We start from the raw sequence: 24,016 nt of genomic DNA on the forward strand, positions 1-24,016 counted from the left end.
ATCTCTATTCACACTATCTTATATGTAGAAAGCCCCAAGATTTCCACAAGAATACTGTCAGAATAAACAAATTCAGCTAAGTTGAAAGATACAGAATCAGTGCACAAAAATTAGTTGCATTTCTATATATTAACAAAGAAAAATCTGGGGCACCTGGGTGGCTCAGTCGTTAAGCGTCTGGCTTCGGCTCAGGTCACGATCCCAGAGTCCTGGGAATGAGCCCTTCGTTGGGCTCCCACTCAGCGGGAAGCCTGCTTCTCCCTCTCCCACTCCCCCTGCTTGTGTTCCCTCTCTCGCTGTGTCTCTTTCTGTCAAATAAGTAAATAAAATATTTTCAGACAAATAAAACAATGAAAATCTGAAAAGAAAATATAAAAACTAATTCCTTTTACAGTAATATCAAAAAGAATAAAATACAAATAAACTTAACCGAGGAGGTGAGAGACTTATACAATGAAAACTACAACACATTGCTTAAAGAAATTAAAGACAATAAATGGAAAGATAACTCATGTTAATGGATTAGAAGACTATTGTTAGGATACTAATCCTGCCCAAAGTGAACTCCAGGTTTAATGCAACTCTTATGAAAATCCCCAAAGGTGCATTTTTGCAGAAATAGGAAAATCCCATCCTAAAATTCATAAGGAATATCCAGGGACCCCAAATTAAGCAAAGTAATCTTGAAACATAACAAAGTTGGAGGTCTCCTCCTTCCTGATTTCAAAAAACTTACTGTACAGCAACAGCAACCAAAACCAGTGTGGTACTGACATAAAGACACACATATACATAGACCAATGAAAGACAATAGAGATCCAGAAATCAGTCGTTGCATATATAGTTAAGTGATTTTTGATAAGAGTGCCAAGACCAATGGGGAAAGGACAGTCTTTACAACAGTTGGAAAACTGGCTATCCCTATACAAAAGAATGAAGTTGGGCCCTGACTTTAATTTTTTTTTTTTTATTTGACACAGAGAGAGAGATCACAGTAAGCAGAGAGGCAGCAGGCAGAGAGAGAGGGCGGTAAGCAGGCTCCCCGCTGAGCAGAGCACCTGATGTGGGGCTCGATCCCAGGACCCTGAGATCATGACCTGAGCCAAAGGCAGAGGCTTTAACCCTCTGAGCCACCCAGGCGCCCCTGCGTCCTTACTTGAAACAAAACAAAATTAACATACAAAATTAACTCAAAATGGACCAATGACCTAAACATAAGAGCTAACACTATAAAAACTTGAGAAAACATAGGGCGTAAGTTTCATGACATTGGATTTGGCAGTGATTTCTTGGATATGATACTCAATACACAGGAAACAGAAGTAAAAATACACCCGACAGCACCAAAATTCAAAACTGCATCGAAAGAGACAACCAACAGAATGAAAAGTTAACCTGTGGAGTGAGAGAACGTATTTGTAAATCATGCATCTGGTAAGAGGTTAATATCTAGAAGATACAGAGAACTAAAACACAAGAGTGAAAAACTTGAATCGACATTCCTCCAAGAAGATATACGAATGGCCAATAAGCAGATGCGAAGACGCTGAGCATCTCCAGTCCCGGAAATGCACATCCAAACCGCAGTGAACTACAGCCGCACACCAGTCGGGATGGCCACTAGCAAAACAAAGCAAAACAGAAAACAAGTGCAGACAAAGATGTGGAGAAATTGGAACCCTTGCGCACCGTTGGTGGGAACATAAAAATGATACAGCTGCTAACGGAAAACAGGACAGAGGTTCTTCAGAAAATTAAACATAGAATAACCATATGATCTAGCAATCCCATGTTCATGGCAACACTGTTCACCATAGCCGAGAAGTGGAAGCAACCCAGACGGCTACTGGTGGATGGATACATAACGCACGTGATAGACGCCACTCAGCCTTACGCAGGAAGGACATCCTGACATGTGTTGCTGCACAGACGAACCCTGAGGACATTATGCTCTGTGAAATTAGCCACAAAAAGACAGACATTATATAATTTCACTTACATGAGGTTCCTAGAGGAGTCAGACTCCTAGAAAGAGCAAGTAGCGTGGGACTGCCAGGGGTGGGGAGACGGGGAGTGGCGAGTTCCATTTAATGGGTGCAGAGTTTCAGTCTTGTAAGCTGGACAGGGTCTGGGAAGTGGACGGGGGTGATGGGTGTGCAGCAGTGTGAGTGTATTTAACACAACTGAACTGTACAGTTCAAAATGGTTCGGGTGGCAAATTTTATATTTTGTGTATTTTATCACAATCTTGAAATATTTGGAAATAAGAAATTCAGAGAAGGAACTGGGTTTAGCAAATAAACTTCAGTGAAAACAAGTTGGGGAGACAGAGTGTAGTGAGGTATGTCCGTTGTAAACCGTCACTGTCACTGCAGAGCCTGAGTCCGGGCCTGTCCTTGACAGGGTCGCCTCCCCGTGGCCTCGGGGTCAGCCCGAAGGGCAGAGCGCTGGGGGCACCGCGAGCCCAGCACACCCAGGCCCAGCCCCGGGTGCTGCCCCGCCAAGGGCTCTGTGCCTGGAGCCCCGTCTCCGCGGCGTTGCTTCCCCATCGGCTCAGTGGGGCAGGTGCGGTGAGCAGAGCTGGCCCCAGGCCGGCGGACGGGGCCTGATCATCGCTGGGAGGAACCCGCCCCTGCAGGAGCGCCACCCTCTGCAGCGGCCGGACCGCGACTGCTGTCCCTCCGCCCCCTCTCTCTAGGCCGGCTTGCCCACTCCTGGCTGAGGGATTTCTTCTCTTCCCTCGCAGATGAATCCCGGAGCTGGGGAAGCTTGGCACGGTCTTTGCTAAGCACCTGCTCTGGCGTCTTGTTGCTCTTACTCAGAGCCCAGGCCTTCCCAGGAGGACCGCTCCGAACCTCTTTCTGTCCCGCAGGTCCTCGGCCCCGGTGGGGCCCGCCCCAGCCTGGACAGACGACCTCGCCTATTTTAAGGAAGGGCCAGGCAGCTCAGCATGAACGCCCCTGGGGCCACGCATCTGTCCCTTCTGAGGCAGGGCCCCTCACCACGCCGTCAGCACATCTTCTCATGTCCCCGCTCCGCAGCTCTGTTCTGTTTGGGTTTTGATGCTGCCTGTTTACGCATCTGTCTCCTTTGACTCCACAGTGAACGGGAAAGGGAGTATGTACCTCATTCCTTGTGTGGGGGAGAACCTAATCTTCCCTCTACCCTTAGGACTCCTGCAGTAAAAGATTAACAGGAGAGAAACACAAAAATTCTCTAACGTGTGTTATCTGCTGTGAACATGCAGAGGCCCCGGGCACCGAGTCACTCCCTGAAAGGCCCGCGCCCTCCCCGTAGATACTCTCTGGGCAGAGACCAGCCCGGGAGCCTGGCGGGGGAGTCTGCAGGCAGCGCGCGGACAAGGGTAGACTGAGGCCGTGGGCACCGCCCGAGCTTCTGGAGACGGAAGGCCGTCCCCCTCTTGCTGGCACAGGTAGGGGGACAACCTCCCAAGTGGAGACACTCTGTAGACACCCCTTAGATACCCAAGTGACTCTTCTCAAATGGGTCACTTCTAACTGACCTTCTCCTCTGTTTCTTTCTTTCTTTTTTTTTAAGATTCCATTTACTTCTTTGACAGAGACAGATCACAAGCAGGCAGAGAGGCAAGACAGGGAGAGAGGGGGAAGCAGGCTCCCCGCTGAGCAGAGAGCCCGATGTGGGACTCGATCCCAGGACCCTGGGATCATGACCTGAGCCGAAGGCAGAGGCTTTAACCCACTGAGCCACCCAGGTGCCCCTCTCCTGTGTTTCTTAAAAATAATCAGCCTGAAGTAATCCTCCAGCCAAAGAGGCCATGTCCTGGGGTGACGAGCTCAGCCCCCTGCGGCTCCCTGGCCTGTCCCTCTCCTTCGGTTGCTTCCTGCTCTCTCCCCTCACGCTCTCGCTTCAGGGGCCCCTGCCCCTCCGCACGCGCACTCCCGCTGTCCCCCAGCCATCTCCAGTCCGCTCTGGGCCCACGACTGCCACCCACTGGCTTTCTCCGCAACCGAAAACACACCCACGCCGCTGGTGCCGTAGACTCTCCTCAGCGCCCCTCTAAGCTAGTGGTTTCCAGACCTCCGCTGCCTTCCCGTTGCACACTGAGTGTCTGGAAAGCTGAAGCGGCCGAGGACCCTGTGAAATGGGGGGGCCTGGGGTGCGGTGAGGGCTCCCCGAGGAGGAGACGCCAGAGGAACAGGCTCTTCTGGTCCCGCCTTCTCCCTAAATGCCACTTTAGTGACCCATAATGACAGAAGACGAGAGAAGGCAATGGAATTCTGAAGACAGAAGAGGACCCAGCAGCTCGGAGAAACCACACGTTAAGTCCCCGCGCGGTGCGAAGCCAGCAAGCAGCCAGACTGCCCGGCAGACTCCAGACCACAGGCCTGTGCACACGAGGGTCAGAGAAGAGCGAGCAGGAAGGAGCGGACGTCTGTGTAGGGAGCGGAGATGCCCAGCCGCCTCTTCCCGGCAGGCGGCCAGTGGGATACTGTCCAGAGAGGCTTGGTACTGGGGACACGGGGCCCAGCTGAGGGTGCGGTGAGGCCCAGCTGAAAATGGAGATCGAGGGAGAATCTGCATGCCTAGAGATTCTGTTATCTGGCGCTCCCCTCCCCACAAACAGATCCCCCACACGAGGCTTGCCAACCATCAGGCCCTCTCCCTTGCACACAGGACTTTCATTGCCCACATGGTGTGTGGATTCTCCACACCAAAGGCCAGTAGCCAAGGATCACCAGCGTGTGAAGAAAACCTCTAAAGAAATACACACCGAAACAGAGAGGCCATGCGGGGAAAGATGAAAATGTAAACCAACCCCCTGAACACGTGATGACTGATGCCTTCCCAAAGATGAGCGGGGACTTCGAGCTGGAAAGAACAATGATGGCAAAAACAGCCGCAAGTTCATAGAAGAACTGGGAGTCAAGTAGACTAGAAATACCTGGGGAAGGGGAGGAGAGAGAAAAAAACGGGAAAATTCATGCAGGATCCATGATACCTGAGTATCAGGAGGCCAGAGAGAGAACAAGAAAGTGGGAATGAGAAGGGAACTCCCCACGGTCCAAGATGGTGAGTTTTCAGATAGAAATGCCCAGCATAGCAAATGAAAGCAGCCCACAAGAAGTGGGGCACCCGGGCAGCTCTGTTGGGTAAGCATCTGACTTCTTGCTTTCAGCTCAGGTCATGATCTCAGGGTCATGGGGTTGAGCCCCACATTGGGCTCTGCGCTCAGCACGGAGTCTGCTTGAGATTCTCTCCCTCTGTCCACGCCCCACCCGTGTTCTCTCTCTCGCTCTCAAATAAATCTTAAAAACAACAACAACAACAAAAACCCACAAGAAAATACACTATAACCTCAGACTCTGAGGGGAAAAGGAAGACCTCACAAGTCTGCAGAGAGGAAAGCTCAAGTCCTGAACAGAGCATGGTGGCGCCTGATGGCACTGGCCTTCTCAACAAGAGCGTGGGAACGCAGAAAACAAGAAAGCCTTTAAAGTTCTGCAGGAAACTTGCTTCTAGAATTCTCTACCAAGTCATGCTGTTAATTAAGAGTGGGAAAGAATGAGCTTCAGCAAAATGAGGGAGTCAATAAAGAAGGGGCCATGGGACACAGGGGAGACACAGGGGACACAGGGAAGCCCCGGGTGGCATGGCGGGACACCTCATGCATGGAACCCACAGGTACCTGGCTGCCTCAGGCGGAACAGCTTGTGACTCGATCTTGGGGTCGTGGGTTTGAGTCCCATGTTGAGTGTAGAGGTTACTTAAACGAACAAACTTTAAAAGCTGAGGCCCAAAATGGCTGTATTTTAGGCCAAGTCACTAAACCAGGACTTTGTCTCCCATCATTGTACTCTGAGACTTCCTTAGAAACTAGTCTTCACTTGTCAGGCAGGAATTTTCTGCTCAGCACCGATGAGGTCATCTGTCACGTGGGCTCTTCCCCACCGCCCAGAGGAGCCGGAGGTAACCGGCCTGGTAAGACAGTCCTGCTCCCACCGGAGGGAAGGTCACCTTGCCTGAACCAGTCCTCTTCTTTCGCTAGTGACTTCCTTGCCCTGCCTGCCTTCCTGTAAAACCTGCCCGTCTGCACAGCTACTCCGAGCAGCCCCTCTGCGCCAGATGGGATGTGCCTGCCTCGCGAGTGCGTCCGAACGGCCATTAGATCTTCGCATCTGCCGGTGGTTTCTGTCCTTTACCAGTGCTCAGGGCCGAAAGGATGCGTACACCACTTTCTGAAAACGAGGCCGAGTTAACCGTCAGAGAAACTTGAGTGGGGGTAGGGGGACAAGGGGGGAACCTGCAAGCGATTTTTTAATTCCAAGAAAAACAGAAAAGTTGTCCAAGAAAGGAAATTAATGATAGTACACTCTGTGCCTGATCTGAGAACAGTGTTGACAGAGTTCTAGTGCTGACATGAATATGGATTTGACCGGAATCCTGACAGGACTCAAGCGGAGGGCCGCGGGGCGGTGCAGGGGTGCGTGCTTGGGGGCGGGGGGGCGTGGGTTGGGGGTGCAGAGCGGCTCCCGCAGGACAGAGCCCCGCGCACAGGGAGAGGGGGCTTCCCGCCCTCTGCCCCAGCCTGCTGCTAGGACTTCCTGTTACAGCCGGGCACAGAGGTGACGTGGTTTGCCTAAAGCCACAAGCCAGGCAACTGGGTTCCAAGGTCTGCGCTGCAAACCGCTGTGCTCCGGGCCGGGGCGGCAGCCGAGTCCCCGCAGTATGAAGACCAACACCAAGTGCCCCAGCTTGAAGGCGTGAAGCGTCGCCTCCAGGGGGTGGGAAAGAGCAGGCAATTCACTGTTCTGGTAAAGCTGTCTGACTTTTTACATTATGGACACATACTTGGTTTAAAAATTTAATCCCAGAAGAGACGGGCGAGGGCCCCAGTGCCTGACAGAGCGGGCCTCCGGTGTCTGCTGGCCTTGCCCGGCCGTGCACGCTCAGAGCCTCACCAAACCGGAGAGCCGGCATCGCCCGACCAGATGCTTCCGAGTTTCCTTCCGGCTCTTAAGGCTCTGGCAGGGGACAGGGCCGGCAGGCACCACGGAGCCCTGTCAGGGCGATGCAGGGCGGGGTGGGTGCCGCTCTGGGCCAGCCCCCCAACAGGAGACCACGGGGGAGCTGTGCGGTGTTTCAGCGGAGGGCCCTCTGGGCGCTGCCCTGGGGAGAGGCTGCAGGGACCAGAGAAGCAGGCCCACTGCGGGGGGGGGGGGGGGGGGGGGGGGGGCAGTCGTGGGGGGAGGGTGGCCCCGGCGACCAGAGCCGGATGGAGCGTGAGCTCCCCGGGGAGATGCTGCAGGCACGTCGGGCCAGCGGCCAGGATGCAAGCATCAGGGGCTCAGGAGGATCCTCCCACATGTCCGGCCCCACCAGCCCACCCCTCCGTCCCTGTCGCTCTGTCGCTCTGTCGCTCCTCTCCTCTCTGTCGCTCCTCTCCTCTCTGTCGCCCTCTTTGTGCCCAGGTTGGCGCATCCTCTCTGGTCCCCCAGCAGCAGCAGCGGCAGCCGGGCCACCTTCGGCTCCTTGGCGCCGACATGGTCCTCGCCCCTCTGTACCTGCACTCCGGCTTCTCCTTCATTCACCTCCAGACCTCCGTGCCCAGCACGCCTCCCTGAGCACCCCGCAGCTCTAATCTGTCCTTCTCTGTCACCAGAGCCACCAGAGTCACCCGAAGTAGAGCTCCCACCACGTCCCTGTCGTGCTCAAGGTGTCCCTGTCCTGCCCCAGACTCTGCGCGCGCCTGCACGGCCGGCCTGGTGCTGCTCCCACGGCCGGGCCTTTCCGACCACAGTTTCCCTGAAACACAAGAACTCCCGACGCTCCGCAGGCTGGTGACCGAGGCAGGGGACAGGTGAGGAGGGCACAGCTGTGTGGGTCTGTGGGGGCCGTGCACCCTCCCCAGATGCCTTGAGGAGGCAGGGTGAGGCCGAGACCTGCGACACCAAGAAGTGTTAGTCCTGTGGGCCAAGTGCGACCTCTCCAAGGGCCACCTGCCACGTGACTGGCATCCAGGGGGTGTCCCCGTCCAGCTGTTCCTGGCTGGTGGCGGGCTGCTGCCGGCAGATGGACTCCTCTGTTGTTTCCACGTGCAAAGTGTCTTCCTTCCAGAGCCTGCCACCATCACACAGCTCTGCGCAAGGAGGGCAGTGAGGTGCCAGGCCTCGAGGACCCAGGGCCCCCCCGTAACTTCCAGTTTTGTTGGAGTCACTTTCACACAGGTGACTTCTGTCAGTTATGTAACAGTCTGTGGCCCAGACCCAGGTGAGCAGTAAATAGTCACCTTCACCTGAGAGCCGAGGCTGCAGCGCTGAGTCACGGGGAGCGGGGAGCCTCACTGCCTGCTGGGGCCTTGGGCAGGGACGCTGGAAGCTGTGATCGCTCCAGCTGGCTGGGTCGGACTGCCAGGACCGGAATGTAAGCTTAGCACTGAAGCCCGAGTGATCTCTCGTAGCGGACTGTGCCTGACTGCCTTGTACACGTGTGCGTACATGCATTGTGTATGTATATAAGTACTTGCTTATTGGTATTTCTAACTTAGCTACAAAAAAATTTATCGTGTAATTTTTAAAGTCCTAACTGGTCTAAGAAAACAGCAGGTCTGCAGAGTGATCCCCGGACGGGCTGGCTCCCTCTGACAGGTCTGTTCTTACCCAAGTACCTTTTCCTAGAAGACAGGGAAGGGTGGCCGGTATTTCTCGGAGGCGGTGGTCCAGAGCGTGGGCTCCAGGCTGTGTGGGGCTTGGGAGCCGCTGCCAGCCTTCCCCGGACCGGGGGTCCAGTCCCCACCAGGCCCACACTCTCTTCCCCGGGCCTCTGCCGCGGACAGTGTGTACCATCTGCTCGCTCTCTCCTCCGCAGCTTCCGTGACCCACATGGCCCGCGTGTTCGTGTACGGGACCCTGAAGAGAGGCCAGCCCAACCATGGGGTCCTGCGGGACCGCGCCAACGGCTGCGCCGCCTTCCGCGGCCGGGGCCGCACGCTGGAGCCCTACCCCTTGGTCATTGCCGGCGAGCATAACATCCCGTGGCTGCTCAACCTCCCAGGGCAGGGGCAGCGTGTGCTCGGCGAGATCTATGCGGTGGACGAGCGGATGCTGAGCTTCCTCGATGAGTTCGAGGGCTGCCCCAACATGTACCAGCGCACCCCGCTGCGGATCACCGTCCTCGAGTGGGAAGGCGCGCGTGGGGCCTCCGAGGAGACGCCGGCCGCTGACGGGACCCTGCAGTGCTTCGTGTACAGCACAGTCACCTACGCCCCCGAGTGGGTCCACCTCCCGCACCACGACGATTACGACTCCCAGGGGGGGCACGGCCTCCGCTATAATCCACGGGAGAACAGATGACAAGTGCCAAGATGGCTCCTCCACCGGGTTGGGGGTGTTCGTGGGACAGAGCCCCAGTGATGAGAGGATGCCCTTGGCCTGGTCTGCGTGCACTGGGTGCACTCAGTGTCCGTGGAAACAGAGTTGTAAAACTCAGTCCGGGAGAAGGAACAATCTCTCTCTCAGTTGCAGCTGATTCCCCCAGTATGTGACACACTGATCCCAAGATTATGCCTGAAGCCTGTCTATCCTATAGCGCTTTGTTGCTCGCTGCTTCAAGAAAGCCAGGAACTTGAATCGATGGGATAAGGAAAATTCAGGATCTTAATTCCCCTAAATGACATTTCAAGAACTCATATGTCAAATTTTTCTTTCTTTTGCTTTGCTTTGATCTGAAGATAACATTTAAATTGTAGACTTTGTGTAGCAGCTAGATTTCAGCAACCCTACTGCATTGATTCTAACTTGTAGCAGCAAGAAGAGTTTTTTAAACTGATTTGGGTTATCTCACTGTAATAAAAGAACCTCAAGAAAAACATATTGTGTTTGGGTAGTTTTAAACTGTATAAAACATTAGTATTCACAATTTTCAGATCAAGCTTATTAAAAAAGGGATTACTAAAGACGATCATGTAATATTGAACTGGATATTTTGGGAAACCAAATTTAAGTGTTGGTACTATTATTGATTGGGGGGGGGGCTCTACTTATGTGGTAGAAGCTTCTTTTCTTTCTCATCTCGCAAAATCACAAGCCAGCTACTTGCTCAGATGCTGAAGAGCCCGGCTTCAGACGGACACACACCCAGGCCTGAGGCCCAGGGGCAAGGTGCCCTCCGTGCCTCTGAAGGGAGCTGCGTTTGGGGGGTGGGAGAGCCTTTCAGAGAAGAACCAACACATTAGTAATTTGTTCTTCAGGCCTGACAGAAAGCTTAGCTTCCAAATACAAACAGCACTTAAAATAATTCTAGCAAGGCACGAGTACCAATTACTCCCCCTCCATCTGATGATCTGTCCGCGTAGACTCGGAGCGGCGCACGACTCTGCCTCTGCTTACCAGCCAAGTCAGAGACGGATCCCGAGGATCTCCGAAGCCACTGAAAAACTCAGCTGCTGGGCCTCCATAACCTCGTTCTCCGCTGGGAAGGCTCCCGCGCTCTTCAACTTGATGGTAGACCGTGCTCACTAACTCCATCTGGCACAAAGACAGATCAGTATTTTTAGCCCTATTTTCTCAATTAGAAACTTGCTTCACAAAAACAAAAAGGCAAGGATGGGCACCAACGGATGGGTTTGTGGCAGCCACACCCACCCCTCAGGGTAAGGGAGCCCTGCACAGCCTCTGGGACCCGGTGGGGAGGGCAGGCGTGTGGGCCCAGCTCTCCCGAAGTGGCTGCCCCCTGGGCCCGTGGGCCCTGCACTTACCGCTGAGAGCCGAGCAGGACAGATTTCCAAACTCCCCAGCAGCCCCACGGGGTCTCTCAGATGAAACTCCCCAGCAGCCCCACGGGGTCTCTCGGATGTTCCGAATAGGCACAGATGGGCGTGAGGTCCTCAGCCAGGCAGAAGCAGGTAATCCGATTATAAGGTGGTAAATGCTAATTTAATGCGACTAAGGCAGAGAACTGGGGTTTATAGAAATGTTTTTTAGAGGATCACAATGAAACACTAGTATTTCGAGTCTACTGGCACAGCCAGTAGCCTCTTATGTACATTGTCTTCATTCAAAAAAAGGGCAAACTAATATTTAGACAAATGCTCAGCTTTATTGATTTAATTTTGACACTAGGAAATCTCACAGCAGAAGTACAAATCATATGTACAAGTATTTATATCAATAAAAATTTCCATTGGTGATTTTTTGGCAGAATGTTGGTTTTGACTATATGTGGAATAAATATGACCATGTAAAATCTGCTGCACAGGGGTGTTCCTGCAAAACGCCTGACTAAATTGAGTGTGAAAGAATAATAATACAAATGGCTAATTAAATTGGGTGATGACTGAAAGGCTATAAATACTTCATTCCAGTTCCACGAGCAGATCTCCTTCTCCAACTGTGTCCCCAGCTTTGCACTGCACTGATTTCACCTTGAATTAAAAAAGAAAAGAAAAGAAAGAAGAGGGGAGCATCAGTATTATTAACTGGACCACGAGGGTGCCATCTCGTCACCCGTTTCTGGAAATGAAGAGACAGCCCCGCAGGCTTTGGGGCACAAGAGTCGACTCCTGCTTGGCAGAGGGGACCGAGTGCACAGGGGTGTCCTCGGGAGGGCGGTGACGCGCCTGTCCCGGTCTGTCCTAGAAGCTGCTGGTCCAAGGGAGTCTGCACCACCCGCTGCCCCTCCCCCCCCACCTCCGCCCTGCACTAGGCACGCGGGGGGGGGGCGGGGGGGGGTGGTGGTGTGCTCTGTAGCGCCCCTAAAAGCCAGCTGCCCTGATGCTGCATGAGCGCCCAGCAGCCCGCCCTCCCACGCTGGGCTGCGGCTTCAGGTGGTGAGTTACTGTATCCTTCGTGCTCAAAAACCAGAACCAGGGGCGCCTGGGTGGCTCAGTGGGTTAGGGCCTCTGCCTTCGGCTCAGGTCATGATCCCGGGGTCCTGGGATCGAGCCCCGCCTCGGGCTCTCTGCTCAGCGGGGAGCCTGCTTCCTCCTCTCTCTACCTGCTGCTCTGCCTCCTTGTGATCTCTGTCTGTCAAATAAATTAAAAGAAAAAAAAAAAGACTTCTACCTTAAAAAAAAAAACCGCTTTAAAAAACAAAACAAAACAAAAACAAAACCAGAACCGAACCAAAACCCCACGCGATGACACAAGCGCCAGAACAAGGGCCACTAATAGGAGAAAGTCCCCGCCCGCGACCCCCGGCTTCCCTCCGAAGCGAAAGAGAAGCCGCCCGGGTGTGCGGCGACGCCGCGGGGACTCGAGGCCCAGGTGGAACCGGTCCTCCGGGTGTGCGGACCCGCGGGGCTTCAGGGGTGTCGGCCTCCCGGGGGGCTCTGCCGTGCGGGGAGCGGGAGGCGGGGACTGCACACCCGCGGGGCCACACCTGCCCGGCGCTCTGGGCACCCGAGAACTGGCGGGCGGTCGGGGCCGCGCGGTCGGGGCCTGGCCTGCGTCCCCGGGAAGTGGAAGGGCAGAAGGGCCCCGTGTGCCTCGCATCCCAGCCTGGGGACCCTCAGAACCGCGGGAATCCGCGCCGCGATGACTTCAAAGGCCTGGAGGGTGCTCCGGGCGCCGGGGGCGGCTCACGCGGGTCGGAGGCCGCCGACGCTTGCACGGGACGCATCCTGCACGCTGCGCCCACGGCAGGAAGCCCACCGGCTTCCGTGGTGAGCGATCGCTCGGGGAGGAAAAGCGGCTCTCCAGGTAAGCGCGGCCCAACCCGAGGCTCCCCCGGCTGCTGCTCTGTGCTGGGCTCTGGCCAAGCCCCGGGCGCCCTGCTGGGGCGCAGCAGGAAAGGGATGGGCAGAAAGAGCTCCAGCTGATAGGGGTCGGGCCAAAGTACCAGCTGACCGGAGCCCCTCAACATTCTGGAAGCTACTCCCGGGCCACCAACAGCCAGGGATGGGCTGAGCCTCCGCAGGAGACCCAGAGGCCACCGTGAGACCAGGCAGACCCTGAACACACTGACAGAGGAGGGCTCCACGCTCCTTCTGGAGCGAAGGCCACGTTCGTTTTTGTGCTGGTACCCCAGTGCAGCAACAGGTGCCCTTGGCATGCATCAGACGTCTATATATATACACATGTTCTGGGTCCCCCCAAATGAGGTCAAGTTCTCATCATGCCTGGACATTACATGAAACTAACACAGCAGAAATGTTAAGTGCAAGGAGCAAAACCACCAATTTCTACAAGAACAAAGGCCACTTTGGGGTTCACTTTTAGAAAAGGAATCAGACGTAGAGGCCAACATTTCCAAATCTTGCCATTCTCCTCTCCCAAACACCACAGAGCCTGGGCCCCGCCAATGGCAGCCCCTCCAGCCTGACCAGGCAGCCAGCTCCAGGCCTGCCCACCCTAAACTGGGCGTCTGCTCCCAGCCAGGCCTTTGGTCTGGGCAGGAGCCTCACTTCCTGCTGGGGTGACAGAGGATGTGTCTCTCTGATGCAAATGACAACTGGGAGCAGGCAGTACCTCTCTGCCAGGACACCCACGTCCCGAGAGCTTGATCCTGGCTTCCCACAGAACAGGCCACGGAGCCGGCCACGGAGCTGGCCACGGCAGTCTCTGCGCCCCTCCATGCCCGCCCCACCCCGCCTCACCCCCGGGATGCGGACGTCTCCAAACTGTCCTTCAGAAAAGCCTCCCTCAGCTGTGGGCAGCATCTTTATAGAAGCAAGAAGAATAATGAAGTTATCAGTAAAAGGACTTCTCCAGTTTCCTCAAGGAGGAAATACATGTGAGAAGTTTTACTCTTAACAAGTTTCAGGACAAATACGATTCCTTTTTTTTTTTCCCTCCCTAAATCATTACGTTCCACATGTACGTGGGGCTTTCAGCTCCTCTTGATCTAAAATTGTCTAGAATTGTTCTCTTTGTGGAGAAATTATCTTGAAGAGTGACATTAATCTCTGCGATCTCTCAGACCAGTTCCCGCTCTGCCACCTAAGTCTCAGGTGACTAAGCGCCTCCGAGACAGATGTAAACATTAAAAATTAAAGACCCTTTAATTGGAAAGACATTAAGGTGAAAGAACAATTGTTCTTTGACTACCTGCGCGTCACAAACTCTCCATGAGGCAGGGCCACGTGGGTGCCAAGCAGAAAGAGCTCCTATGTCCTGGTGTGCAGGAGCGAGGAGCTGGCAGGGGTCACCTCCACGGTGCCTTCCAGCCCTAACCGTCCAAGATCCAAAGATGGAAGTTCTGCTTCCTGTCACAGAGCTGGCAAGGGCTGATGGGAACTTGGGGACATACCTTGCCAGTTTTCCCAGCTGTCATGCTGTTCTGCATTTTCATGGCTTCAATCACACAAATTTCCTGACCTTCTGCTACCTGGAAAAACAAACAGAAAAGAGACAAGTCTTAAAATTGTTCTGATTTTGCAATAACACTCAGGAGTGAAACCATCAAGAGACTATCAGATGCTCTGCAATTTGACCCAAACAGCAGCAAAGACCTCTAAGACTTCATGTTCCAAGTGACTCTTCGGGGGGTAGCAGAGAAGGGCTGTTCCCTCTGTCCTCATCAAATGCCACAGAGATGTGGCCAAAATGGAATGTTTTCCTCCTAAGTGAAAATGTCCAGATTTGGCACAGCCCCACAGATGGGAAGATCTATGGTTTCCGGGGGCTAGGAAGAGGGGGGTGGTTACTGAGGGACACAGGTTCTCTTCTGAGTGGGGAAGAAAATGTTCTAGATTGACAGTAGTAGTGATGGTTGCATAAGAGATTCTGGGACTAGACAAGAACTCCTGAGCGTGCGCGGTAAGGGGCCGAACTGCCCTGGGCGGGGTTTTATCTCCACAAAACCACTACCCGAAACTAGAGCATTTCTGTCCATAGCCTTGGGGAGCTGGGAACAGCAGCCTGTGTCAACTTCTGCAAGACCGGCCAAGTAACAAGGAGGTGGCTCCTGGAAGGTGCCTTCTGACGCGGGAATGACCGCTAACAGCCGTGCCTGGTCCTTGAGTGTAGACCAGTGGGGCTGGGTTTGGGCTCCCTGGTGAAGCCTGGGGCTTCCAGCCAGGAGGCAGCTGTGACCGAAGCTGCTCTCTCTAGTCTCTGTTCGCTGCCCTTGATGGGTGAGCACCAAGGAGCTGGGCCGGGCTTCTCTCCTCTGGGAAAAGGGCCTCCCAGTCTCCGACACGGTGAAGCCAACTTTCCTCGGGCAACTGGCTGGCTTTTCTGGGATGCTGGTGGGCATCCTGGGGTGGAGCTCCCAGACCCTCATACCGGTGCGGCTGTGCTGGCCCAGAGTTGCAGGAGTGCCTGGAGAATGTTCTCTCCTGCGCTCCCCAGATGATCCCCGAGCTCCCTCCCGGCCCCCTGCGCGGCACAAGCTGTCTCCCTGGCAGTCTGGGCTGCCTGCGCCCCGCGCCTTCCTGTCCTCCGCTGATCAGGTGGTGGGCTGCCGTTTCCTGGCACAGAAATCGAGGGAGAGAGGGGATGCCAAAGCCTGGTGCTGGCATGGAGGAGAGACGCTGTGCTGGGAGCTGGGCCTGAAGCTCCGTGCTCACTGCCCGTTGTGATTCACTCTCCCTGGGCATCTGCATTCCGCAGACGGAGAGGAGAGCGAATGACCCGCTCGCGGGGGCTGCTCTTTGCACAGCAGAGGGACCGCAGCCGGGCTCACCGACCCCCTCACCTCATCCCTTCGGGCCTTTGTTCTTTCCAGAGGCAGGAGGGGAGCCCACGAGATGCAGGCGGGGACAGCCCCACCCCCTGGGGCAGCACCTGCCATGCAGCCCCCCTCCCCAAAGCCCCGCAGGCTGGCCCCACAGCCTGGTGTCTCAGAGGCCAAGGGGCCAGAGCCGGCCCCCCGACACAGCTCGCACCCGGGCCCCGGTGGATTTCTGGAAATGGGTCTGAAACTCAATGTGACAGAATGGAAATTCTCTCCACAAAATTGTCAGCAGCTCTCTACCTCTGGGTTCTGGTAGCTCCGCTTCACGGGTGGATGAATGCCCCCCGCGGGGACCTGGGTGAGCTTAGCCCACACCCCCCACGTCGCTGGGCTTCCTCTGCTGTCATCGGAGAGCCCATCCCTGGCCCGGTGGGCTTTTCGGAAGGGGGCACAACCGAGCCCCCTCCGCAGCAGGTCTGACCCCTCTCAGCTGCTCAGCCTGTGGCTCAGAATCTGCAGGCCAGAGCGCCCCTCCTGGGGTCTTCGTGGGATCTTCAAATAAGTGATTCACAGTTAATGCAAACAGGAGAAAGACGTGAACCCAGCAGATTTCCAGTGGTCACACTGAGGGGGCAGAGACCCACGCAACAAGGATGGCACAGGGCCCATGCGGGAGGGGGGCGGGGCCTGGGCCGGGACTCCACACCGGGCTAGAGCCGGCCACTGGAGATCAGGGCCCGCGGAAGCGTGGGGCAGCAGCGGCGGACCGGCCACAAGTTCACGGCGCTCTGCCCTTGCCAGCTGTCCTTCCTGGCCGGCTCTGGGTGCTGATACCCTGCATGTGGGTGATTCAAGTGGCAGGTCCCCAATCATACTCCTCAGAAAAACAAAAGCTCTGATGTAGACAGGTAATCAGGAGATGTGGGGACATCCCCAAGTTAAAACGCTCTTTTTTATTGTGTCACTGGCAATCTGATTAAAAGGACTTAAAAGAAAAGTGCCTCTGGATTCCAAGGGGCCCAGCCAGCAGCGCTGCCCTGAATCTACATCGGGTCTTCCTCTCCTCTCCTGGGCCCCTCCCTGGACCCCTCCCCAGGTCTGCCGGTCTCCGTGTCTACGCAGGTCCGGATGGAACTTTAAGTAATTCCCTGCTCCCTCCCTGCTCACTTAAGCAATGGGTTTTGTAGTCTGTTTTCCTAGAAGAGAAAGAACCCTTGGAAGTTGTTCTCTGAGACCCCGCACGAGAGCAAAGGCCGTCAAGGCCGTCGTGGTCAGCAGAGTCGTGTTACCCGCACACATGGACTTGATCGAAATTCAGTCTTTCATCCCTCAGCCATCCGGGCTGGAGGAGCTCTGAGACCGCCGGCCACGCTGTCATGGGAGCTCGGCCCGGGGTTGTGTTGTGTCCCCTCCGCCCCCCGCCGTGTGCCCCGCAATACCGGAGCCTCGGGTGCAGAGGTGGTGGCCCATCTGCATGCGGGGCTCGGAGGGTCGGAGGGTCGTGGGGACACCTTCCACATTTCCCCAGGTGCTCGTGGGCAAGGAGCGCGCCCCGACGGCTCACATGGGAGGGCACGGCCACCTAGGGCTTTGCGCGCACACTCCTGTAACACTTTTGTGTGTCATCTGATAAAGGCTCACTGATTGTGACAGGAGGTCTCCAACGTTGGGCTTACAAAATGGTCACAAGCCTCGCAAGTCTTTTCGATAAACCTAGTCAGCCTGATGTACTTCCCCGCTCCCTGTCTAATTGGTGTAAAGTTTGGAGGCCCCAGTCCTGGATCTTTCATCCGGCTTACTGCGTCCTCTCCTTTGACATGGGGTCAAGGTTCACATTCGCATCCGATTATCAGAGCGCACTCATTAAGCGGGGCCTGCCTCGCTCCAGAATGAGTAAGCTGGAGGGAAAACCCGGCCCATTTACTCAGCAGATTTTCGCATGGTTAGGAGGCCTCCGTGTCCCCGGCAGAGCCCGGCACTGAAGAGCTTCAGACATCTCCTGCTGATGATTAATTGTGAGTGATGGGAAATAAAATCCAGTAAAGCCAGCTGCTTGCCATGGTCGGCAAAATGACTCTAATGGAGATAGGCTGCCAATTTTCCAGTTTTACTGGCAAGTCTTCCAAGTGTAATTAAGGGAAGTTATAAATGATATGGAAATCTATCAAGTCCCATTTATTTTCAGAGGACTCTTTCCCCAGAGACTTTTATCTTCAAGCTTATAGTACGCTTTGTTGTGCTAATGATTTAAACCCCTTCTCATTTCTGATTAAAGCCCCCAATATCCTTCTACCAAGTTCGCCTCACTCCTTCCCCAAAGATGAAAAGGCCCAGAACCTTCTCCCACATACGTCCCTCTTGGAAAGCACGCTAAGACTGGGAGACGTTTGGCTACTTGTATCGTTCAGCCTGCGAACACATGAAGAAAGCTCAAAGAAAGTGCAGGAAGAGAACGAGCAGAGAGAGGGGGGAGAAAAGACCTCCACCAAACATAAAAGGAAGCCCCCAAAAGTCCAGACTTGAAAAGCTGTGCTCGAGAGCAGACATTCATCAGAAGGTGGTGTAGCGCACTAATGTTATTTGATTTGGAATAAAAGCATGAAAATGATGGCAAAGGCCTAAAATTGGAGATGTAAAGGCTGACTGCACAGTATTCCATTTCTCAATTTCATCCTTCAGAGCCACAAAATGGGGGTGATACAGTGACGGGATGAGTTTACAGTAACAGCTGTGCTCTTCCCACACAGGGGAGGCCCTTCTAATGGGCGAAGGTCTGTTTTGAACAGACGGGGAGTAACAAAACAAGGTTCCCTATTAAGAGTGTGCAGTCGTGAAGTGTGTAAACCTGGTGATTCACAGACCTGTACCCCTGGGGATAAAAATATATGTTTATAAAAAAAAAAAAAAAATGAAGGAAGAGTGTGCAGTCCTATTTCTGATCAAGAAAATGAGTGCGGGAGTCGGACTGCCTCGCAGGCGGCCCCTCCCTCTCCTGTCGTCCAAAACCAGGGCGCTTTCAAAGGGGTTCTCCTTTCAGCGGAGGGACGAGGACAGAATGTCGCGGAGGGCTCTGCCCCCGTCAGCCCACTTCTCCGGCAACTGTAAAGAACGCACAAGAAACAGTGCCAGTGGCATATGGCTTTCTACTGTGCTAAACATTCACACAAAAGACAGGTTCATCAGTCATTGCAGTATCTGGATCAAAAATTAGCTCCTGATGGATGGTATTGGAGCTTACCTGCTGCTAGTACATTACCAGAGAAACACAGGTTTTGAAACCCACATGACATTAGAAAGTGCAGACCATGAAATGCGACACGTGCAGGCGCACATAATGTACGCCAGATTATACAAAATAATAAATAAGCTATTTAAGCCCTCTGCCTAAAATCGGGCCCGCTGCAAGGAACCCTGGGTCACTTCTACACAGGCCAATTAATGCACAGCATCTGCCGTACAGAAGCGGGGCACGAAGCACTTCCGAATGATTTCAGCAATTAAAAGGAAACTGTTTCCTGCCTGTTCAGACAGCAACTGTTTCAATGCAAGAGCGAGCACCAAATCACTGTGTGCAGCTGAAAAATTAAGTCCCCTTTTCGGGGAAGAGGGGTGGGCGGGAGGAAGAATTTTTATGGAACAGGGAGCCTTCTTTTGTTGTCCTGCGTTCTGTGTTTTTCTGCCAAATGAGACAGAAGGCTCGGAGGGCTTCCCGGCCCGCAGCGGTCTCCCCTTCTGCCGCCCAGGGCCACCCGAAAGCATGGATCAATATCAACCCCGCTGACGACGCCACGAAAGTGAAAATCCTTCAATTACATTTTTAAAGGCTGTTCTACTTAGAACACAGGTGCCTCAACGCAAGGCATTTTACCGCCCTCAGATCTGAAGAAAGATGCAGTGAACAGCCACAAGAAAAAGGCCTCTCAGATTTGGTTAAAAGGCACCGCTAGAATCTGATTATAATAACTTCCTCTTTCTGAGCCCGTAAGATAGGCTGCTAAATATCCCCTGATATTTCCCCAAGAAGAAATGTGCATTCACATCCCAGCATCTTCATGTAAAGGGGGAGGGAGAAAGACCCCGGGAGACCGTCTAGTATTTAAGCAGTGCGGAGAGAAGGAAACATCATCAAATTACAAAGAAAGAGGAGGCAGGCGACAGAAATGCCACCAAACCCCCTATCTGCTACGGGAGCCCTCCCGCGATGGGCTCGTGTGCACGCCGCCTGAGTCACAAGGGGACGCGCAAGGAGGGGTGACGCATCAACCAGGCTGCTGGCTGGGGGGACTCGGGGTCCCCACCTTCCCCCCCCCACTGCCCAGAGCTGCCTCCCTGGCTTTCTGCGGTGGGTGACCAAGCGGGGAGCGCATACAGAGTCATGGCCAGTACAAGTCCAGTTTTCTTTAAAATGAAAAACATCTCTCCCTCCTGCCCTCAAAGTTAGCTGGGAACTGCAGCCAAAGCCCCTAGAGTGAGAGAACTCAACGGCATCTTGAAGAGATCAGTCTGGATCCATCTCTAGGAAGTCGCTGTCTTCAAGTACTCAGCGACTGCATGTCTTGGAGTTTGGGTTTGTTTTTTTGTTTTTGTTTTTTAAGCAAAATGGTGAGGAAAGATCTCTTGAATCTTGGTAAGGTTGCAAACTGCCATCTTTTAAAATGGTTAAAAGCAGGATAACACAGCCTCTAACTCCAAGCAGATCATTTCTTGAAAAATAAAATAAAATGCCAAACTTGTAAGAGACTCTCCTGCAACGCTCAACTTACTGATGGACCTTAAAAACAGACAATCGTCAGCTCAACTTCTTTGTTAACGTCCAGTGAAAGTTAATCCTAACACTGAAAAAGGAGTGTTATCTGGAAGACAGAAAGGCCAAATCTGGGGTAGCCATCACTGCTACAGGCAGGACAGGAATCTGATTAGGGAGGGGCTGGGGCAAGTTCCCAGTGGAAGCGACTTTTATTGTTCAGTACCAGGAAAAGCAAATACAGTGAAGATGAGCAGAGAGCATCTGAGTATTTCTGTTATTCTCTGGACCTTTATGTGTGTGATGTTTTATAATCTGAGTTTAAAAACATGCAACCATGAATGCATAGGTTTATTTATACATGCTTTGGAACGCAATCTGAGGTTTGGGTGGAAAACTGGCATCTTGTCAAATAAACTGCTATCAAATATGAAAATTTCATTACTGTAATGATTTTAGGATTATCAGTCAAGGTATCCAGAAACAGGAAAACGGATCTGTCATGGCCAGGTCCTCGGCCAGGGAAAGATGCTGTTGTGGATACTGGGCCATACCAGGTAAGCGGATCCCTGCCAGATGAACACAGGGCAGGAGGAACACAGGGCAGGAGGGACCATTCCAAGGCCTCTTATCTAGAATGCCTGAGGGCTGGGCGCCTGGGTGGGGCTCAGTTGGTTAAGCGTCTGCCTTTGGCTCAGGTCAGGATCCCAGGAGCCTGGGATGGAACCCTGTATCCGGCTCCCTGCTCAGTGGGGAGCCTGCTTCTCCCTCTGCCTCCCTCTCTCTGTCTCTGTCTCTCGTGAATAAATAAAATCTTTAATTAATTAATTAATTATCTGAGAGCAAAGGAGTCTTCAAATCTGTTTCTTCAAGACCTGAAAACCAGAGGTCTCCTGCCAAGTTTATCTGCAACTTCCCCTGCCGTGGGCTCAGTTACAGAGGAGAGGGTTTGGCCCCGAAGGCGCGGTATGAATGCCACCCTCCAAAACGGCAAACCTGGGTCTCTCGGGGTTGCTGGCCATCCCACCACTTGGGAGCCCTCCCCTAGCAGCCCTGAAGGAGCTCACACAAGGACAGACATTGGGGCAAAATCTGGGTGGTACTCCTATTAATGATCCCAAATTTTCTGTTCTTATGGGGGTACTTTATAGGATTCCATTTTTTGCCCAAGACACTGCACAAGAACAGTCCCAAACGCCTACTTCCCCTTCTGCTAAAGGCCAGTTCCATTCTACAGTAGATCTTCCCCATCTTGGCCCCCCAAAATACTCCCAAGGCCTGTCCTACTGCTACTGAGCAGGCTAGAAAAGCAGCAACAGGCACTCACTGTCCATCTGTGATTTGACCAGGTCTCACAAACTGGTAAGTCACAAAGCGTCACTGCCAAAGAAAGATTTGTAAGTGGGGACACCGCCCACTTCCGACTCATATCTCAATTATTACTGTTTTGAGTAAGATGGGTATTTCTGATCCACATCCGAGAGGTCTGTTGCACTGCAAGATAACTCAGAAATCCTGATACACTGCAACAGTAATACCTCCCCTTGGGCTGCCTTATTTTTTATTTTTGTTTTTTGCTCTGTTTCTGATATCAAAGGGCTAACAAAACAACTGTGCCCCTAATGACTTTATTTTACACTTCGGACTCAAGATGGAAATTGTGTGTCATTTCGGCAGCTCTCAACCTAAAGCGAGCAAGTACCCTCTGCCATTATTCTGAGAGAAGGTGTTTTTAATATTTTTGTTCAAGGATATCATAAAGATAGACATTTTAAAAATTACAGTAAGTTACAAAAAATACTGCCTTGATTAGAGGGCCCTCAGTTTATGATGGTGCTAAATACACAGAAAAATGGGTATTTTCCCAACTGAAATTAAAATCAGTCGTGAAAATATTTTCAGAGGGTGGATGACCACCAAACCAAACAAATAAACAAACAAACAAAAAACCCAACAGACTAAAGGCATATCAAAGTCATTCTATCCACTGTTTTCTGAAGTAAATGGGTGACAAGGGGACTTTCCATAAGCCTCTCCTACTTTGTTCACTCCCAGGTTTGTCTGCGTGTAGGCATTTCTATGCATTTGACGGCCTGTTACCCACAACCCCCTCCCCACATGTTAAAAAAAAAAAGTTATTGTACAATTATTTAAAAAATGACTTTACTGCCACATTTAATGTCAAATACTATGTAACAGACACTGAAAGATATCAGAAACTTTTGCTGTGTGAATCCAAACAAAAACAAAAACAAAAAAACACAGCCTCTGTGTTGAGGGAGGGAAAGACTTTCCCACAGGAAGCTGAGTGCATTTATGACTTCTAAATAGCTGCCCCCAACATCATTTTGCCCTGAGGTGTTTTTTGTTTTTTTTAACTCTGTTAAGATGGTTTACCTCACAAAACACATTTATTAATTATTATTTATGTGATGCTTTTGTAGAACACATTATTGCCAGGCCCGGCACTCTAAGATTTGTCAGATTTTACTTAACCTAAATATAAAAATTACAGATTACTGAAATCTAAACTATTAAAAAAAAATTCAAAGAATTTGCAATTTGTCTCTTTGGTCCTGTTTTGCTTGAAAACACACAGAGACAACTGATTCCATTATCTTTCTCCCGATAAAAGTAGAACTTGGGCTCAGTTATTGTTAGTACAGAGCACAACACAACATGCCCTGCGGAGCTAAAATAATTTAAAACCACAAAACTTAAAAGTTACCAGTATTCTTTTCTCATAATGGCCCCATGTAAGTGCTCTGCCTTTGGTCAAAGGAGAGTTTCCTGGCTTTTAATGACACAAGGCCGATCTAATTATAGAAGTTGCCCTTAAGAGTCCACGATGAAACTTTTCCTCCTGCATTTGGGGAAGGTACTAGCAGTCTGCGACACTTTTCGCAAATAACAACTCAGGAGAAAACACTATTTTATCAAAACACAATGGCCCAGAATAAGAAAGGAAGTCGAGCGGGGACCCAAAGTGGCACGGGAAGCTGGAGAGAAGAATTAGAAAGCTCTCCTTGACCAGCCTAGGCATGAGCCAGCGGAGAGCATTCCTTTCTGGGTAAGGCGAACAGCACAGACCTTAGGAGCCAGTTTGCTAGGGGTACGCCCCCCATGCCTGACTTTAAAGGACATAAAATAGAGGTCCCATTACACCACAGTAACATATTTTTAACAGTTAGTTCTCAAATTAAACCCTTCTCGAATACCCACATTTAATTATTGGTGGTGGTTTTCAATATCTGAGCTATCCCAATGAACCAAAGACTAATACCACATTGTTCCAATTTACTAAATGCCTTGATTTCCCACATTAAACTATTAGCCAGGAACTGGAAAGTATGAAGGCTAAACCCCCCTGGTGTCTGCAGAAGCTAACCCGGGAGAAAGCAGTTGCTGGAAACAAGGAGGCTGCAGGCTCCCAGTTCTCTGCCCCAGGAGGGCTGGAGGGAGCCTGGTGCCGAGGGGAGGCACGAGATCGCAATCTGAGCCCCCTCCCACCCCCCTTCAGGTTTTGACTCAGGTGTTGGAAAAATAAGGATTTCAGTTACACGCTTACATTTTTTTAAAGTGCAACTGTGATTTTATAATTAAACCTGCACCATTAGGACTGACAAGCTCAGGATGGCAGCCTATGTAGCTTCTAGAAAAGGCTTAAGAAGAAAAGTG

At 52.5% G+C, this 24,016-nt stretch overlaps 2 protein-coding genes across 5 annotated transcripts in view; one reads left to right on the forward strand and one right to left on the reverse strand.

Moving 5' to 3' along the window:
* The window catches only part of GGACT (gamma-glutamylamine cyclotransferase), a 53,041-nt gene extending 43,192 nt beyond the window's left edge, over nucleotides 1–9,849 (forward strand). The window contains exons 1-4 of one of the 4 annotated variants that reach the window (XM_013053112.2): nucleotides 1,147–3,117; nucleotides 3,248–3,433; nucleotides 7,643–7,840; nucleotides 8,848–9,849. In XM_013053112.2, coding sequence (XP_012908566.1) covers nucleotides 8,862–9,332 — 471 coding nt within the window. In that variant the 5' untranslated portion in view covers nucleotides 1,147–3,117; nucleotides 3,248–3,433; nucleotides 7,643–7,840; nucleotides 8,848–8,861 and the 3' untranslated portion in view covers nucleotides 9,333–9,849. Of the gene's footprint in view, nucleotides 1–1,146; nucleotides 3,118–3,247; nucleotides 3,434–7,642; nucleotides 7,841–8,847 lie in introns of those variants that run through there. The other 3 variants (XM_004746077.3, XM_004746078.3, XM_004746080.3) reach the window with 3 other exon arrangements.
* Nucleotides 9,850–11,056: 1,207 nt separating this feature from the next.
* The window catches only part of PCCA (propionyl-CoA carboxylase subunit alpha), a 393,935-nt gene continuing 380,975 nt past the window's right edge, over nucleotides 11,057–24,016 (reverse strand). The window contains exons 23-24 of the mRNA XM_045081355.1: nucleotides 14,227–14,304; nucleotides 11,057–11,401 (exon numbers count right to left, since the gene is read on the reverse strand). Of these exons, the coding sequence (XP_044937290.1) occupies nucleotides 11,333–11,401; nucleotides 14,227–14,304 (147 nt within the window). The 3' untranslated portion in view covers nucleotides 11,057–11,332. The remainder of the gene's footprint in view (nucleotides 11,402–14,226; nucleotides 14,305–24,016) is intronic.

This window comes from Mustela putorius, unplaced genomic scaffold (assembly GCF_011764305.1).
Source record: "Mustela putorius furo isolate JIRA1106 unplaced genomic scaffold, ASM1176430v1.1 tig00000551_pilon_pilon_pilon, whole genome shotgun sequence".
Taxonomy (NCBI): domain Eukaryota; kingdom Metazoa; phylum Chordata; class Mammalia; order Carnivora; family Mustelidae; genus Mustela; species Mustela putorius.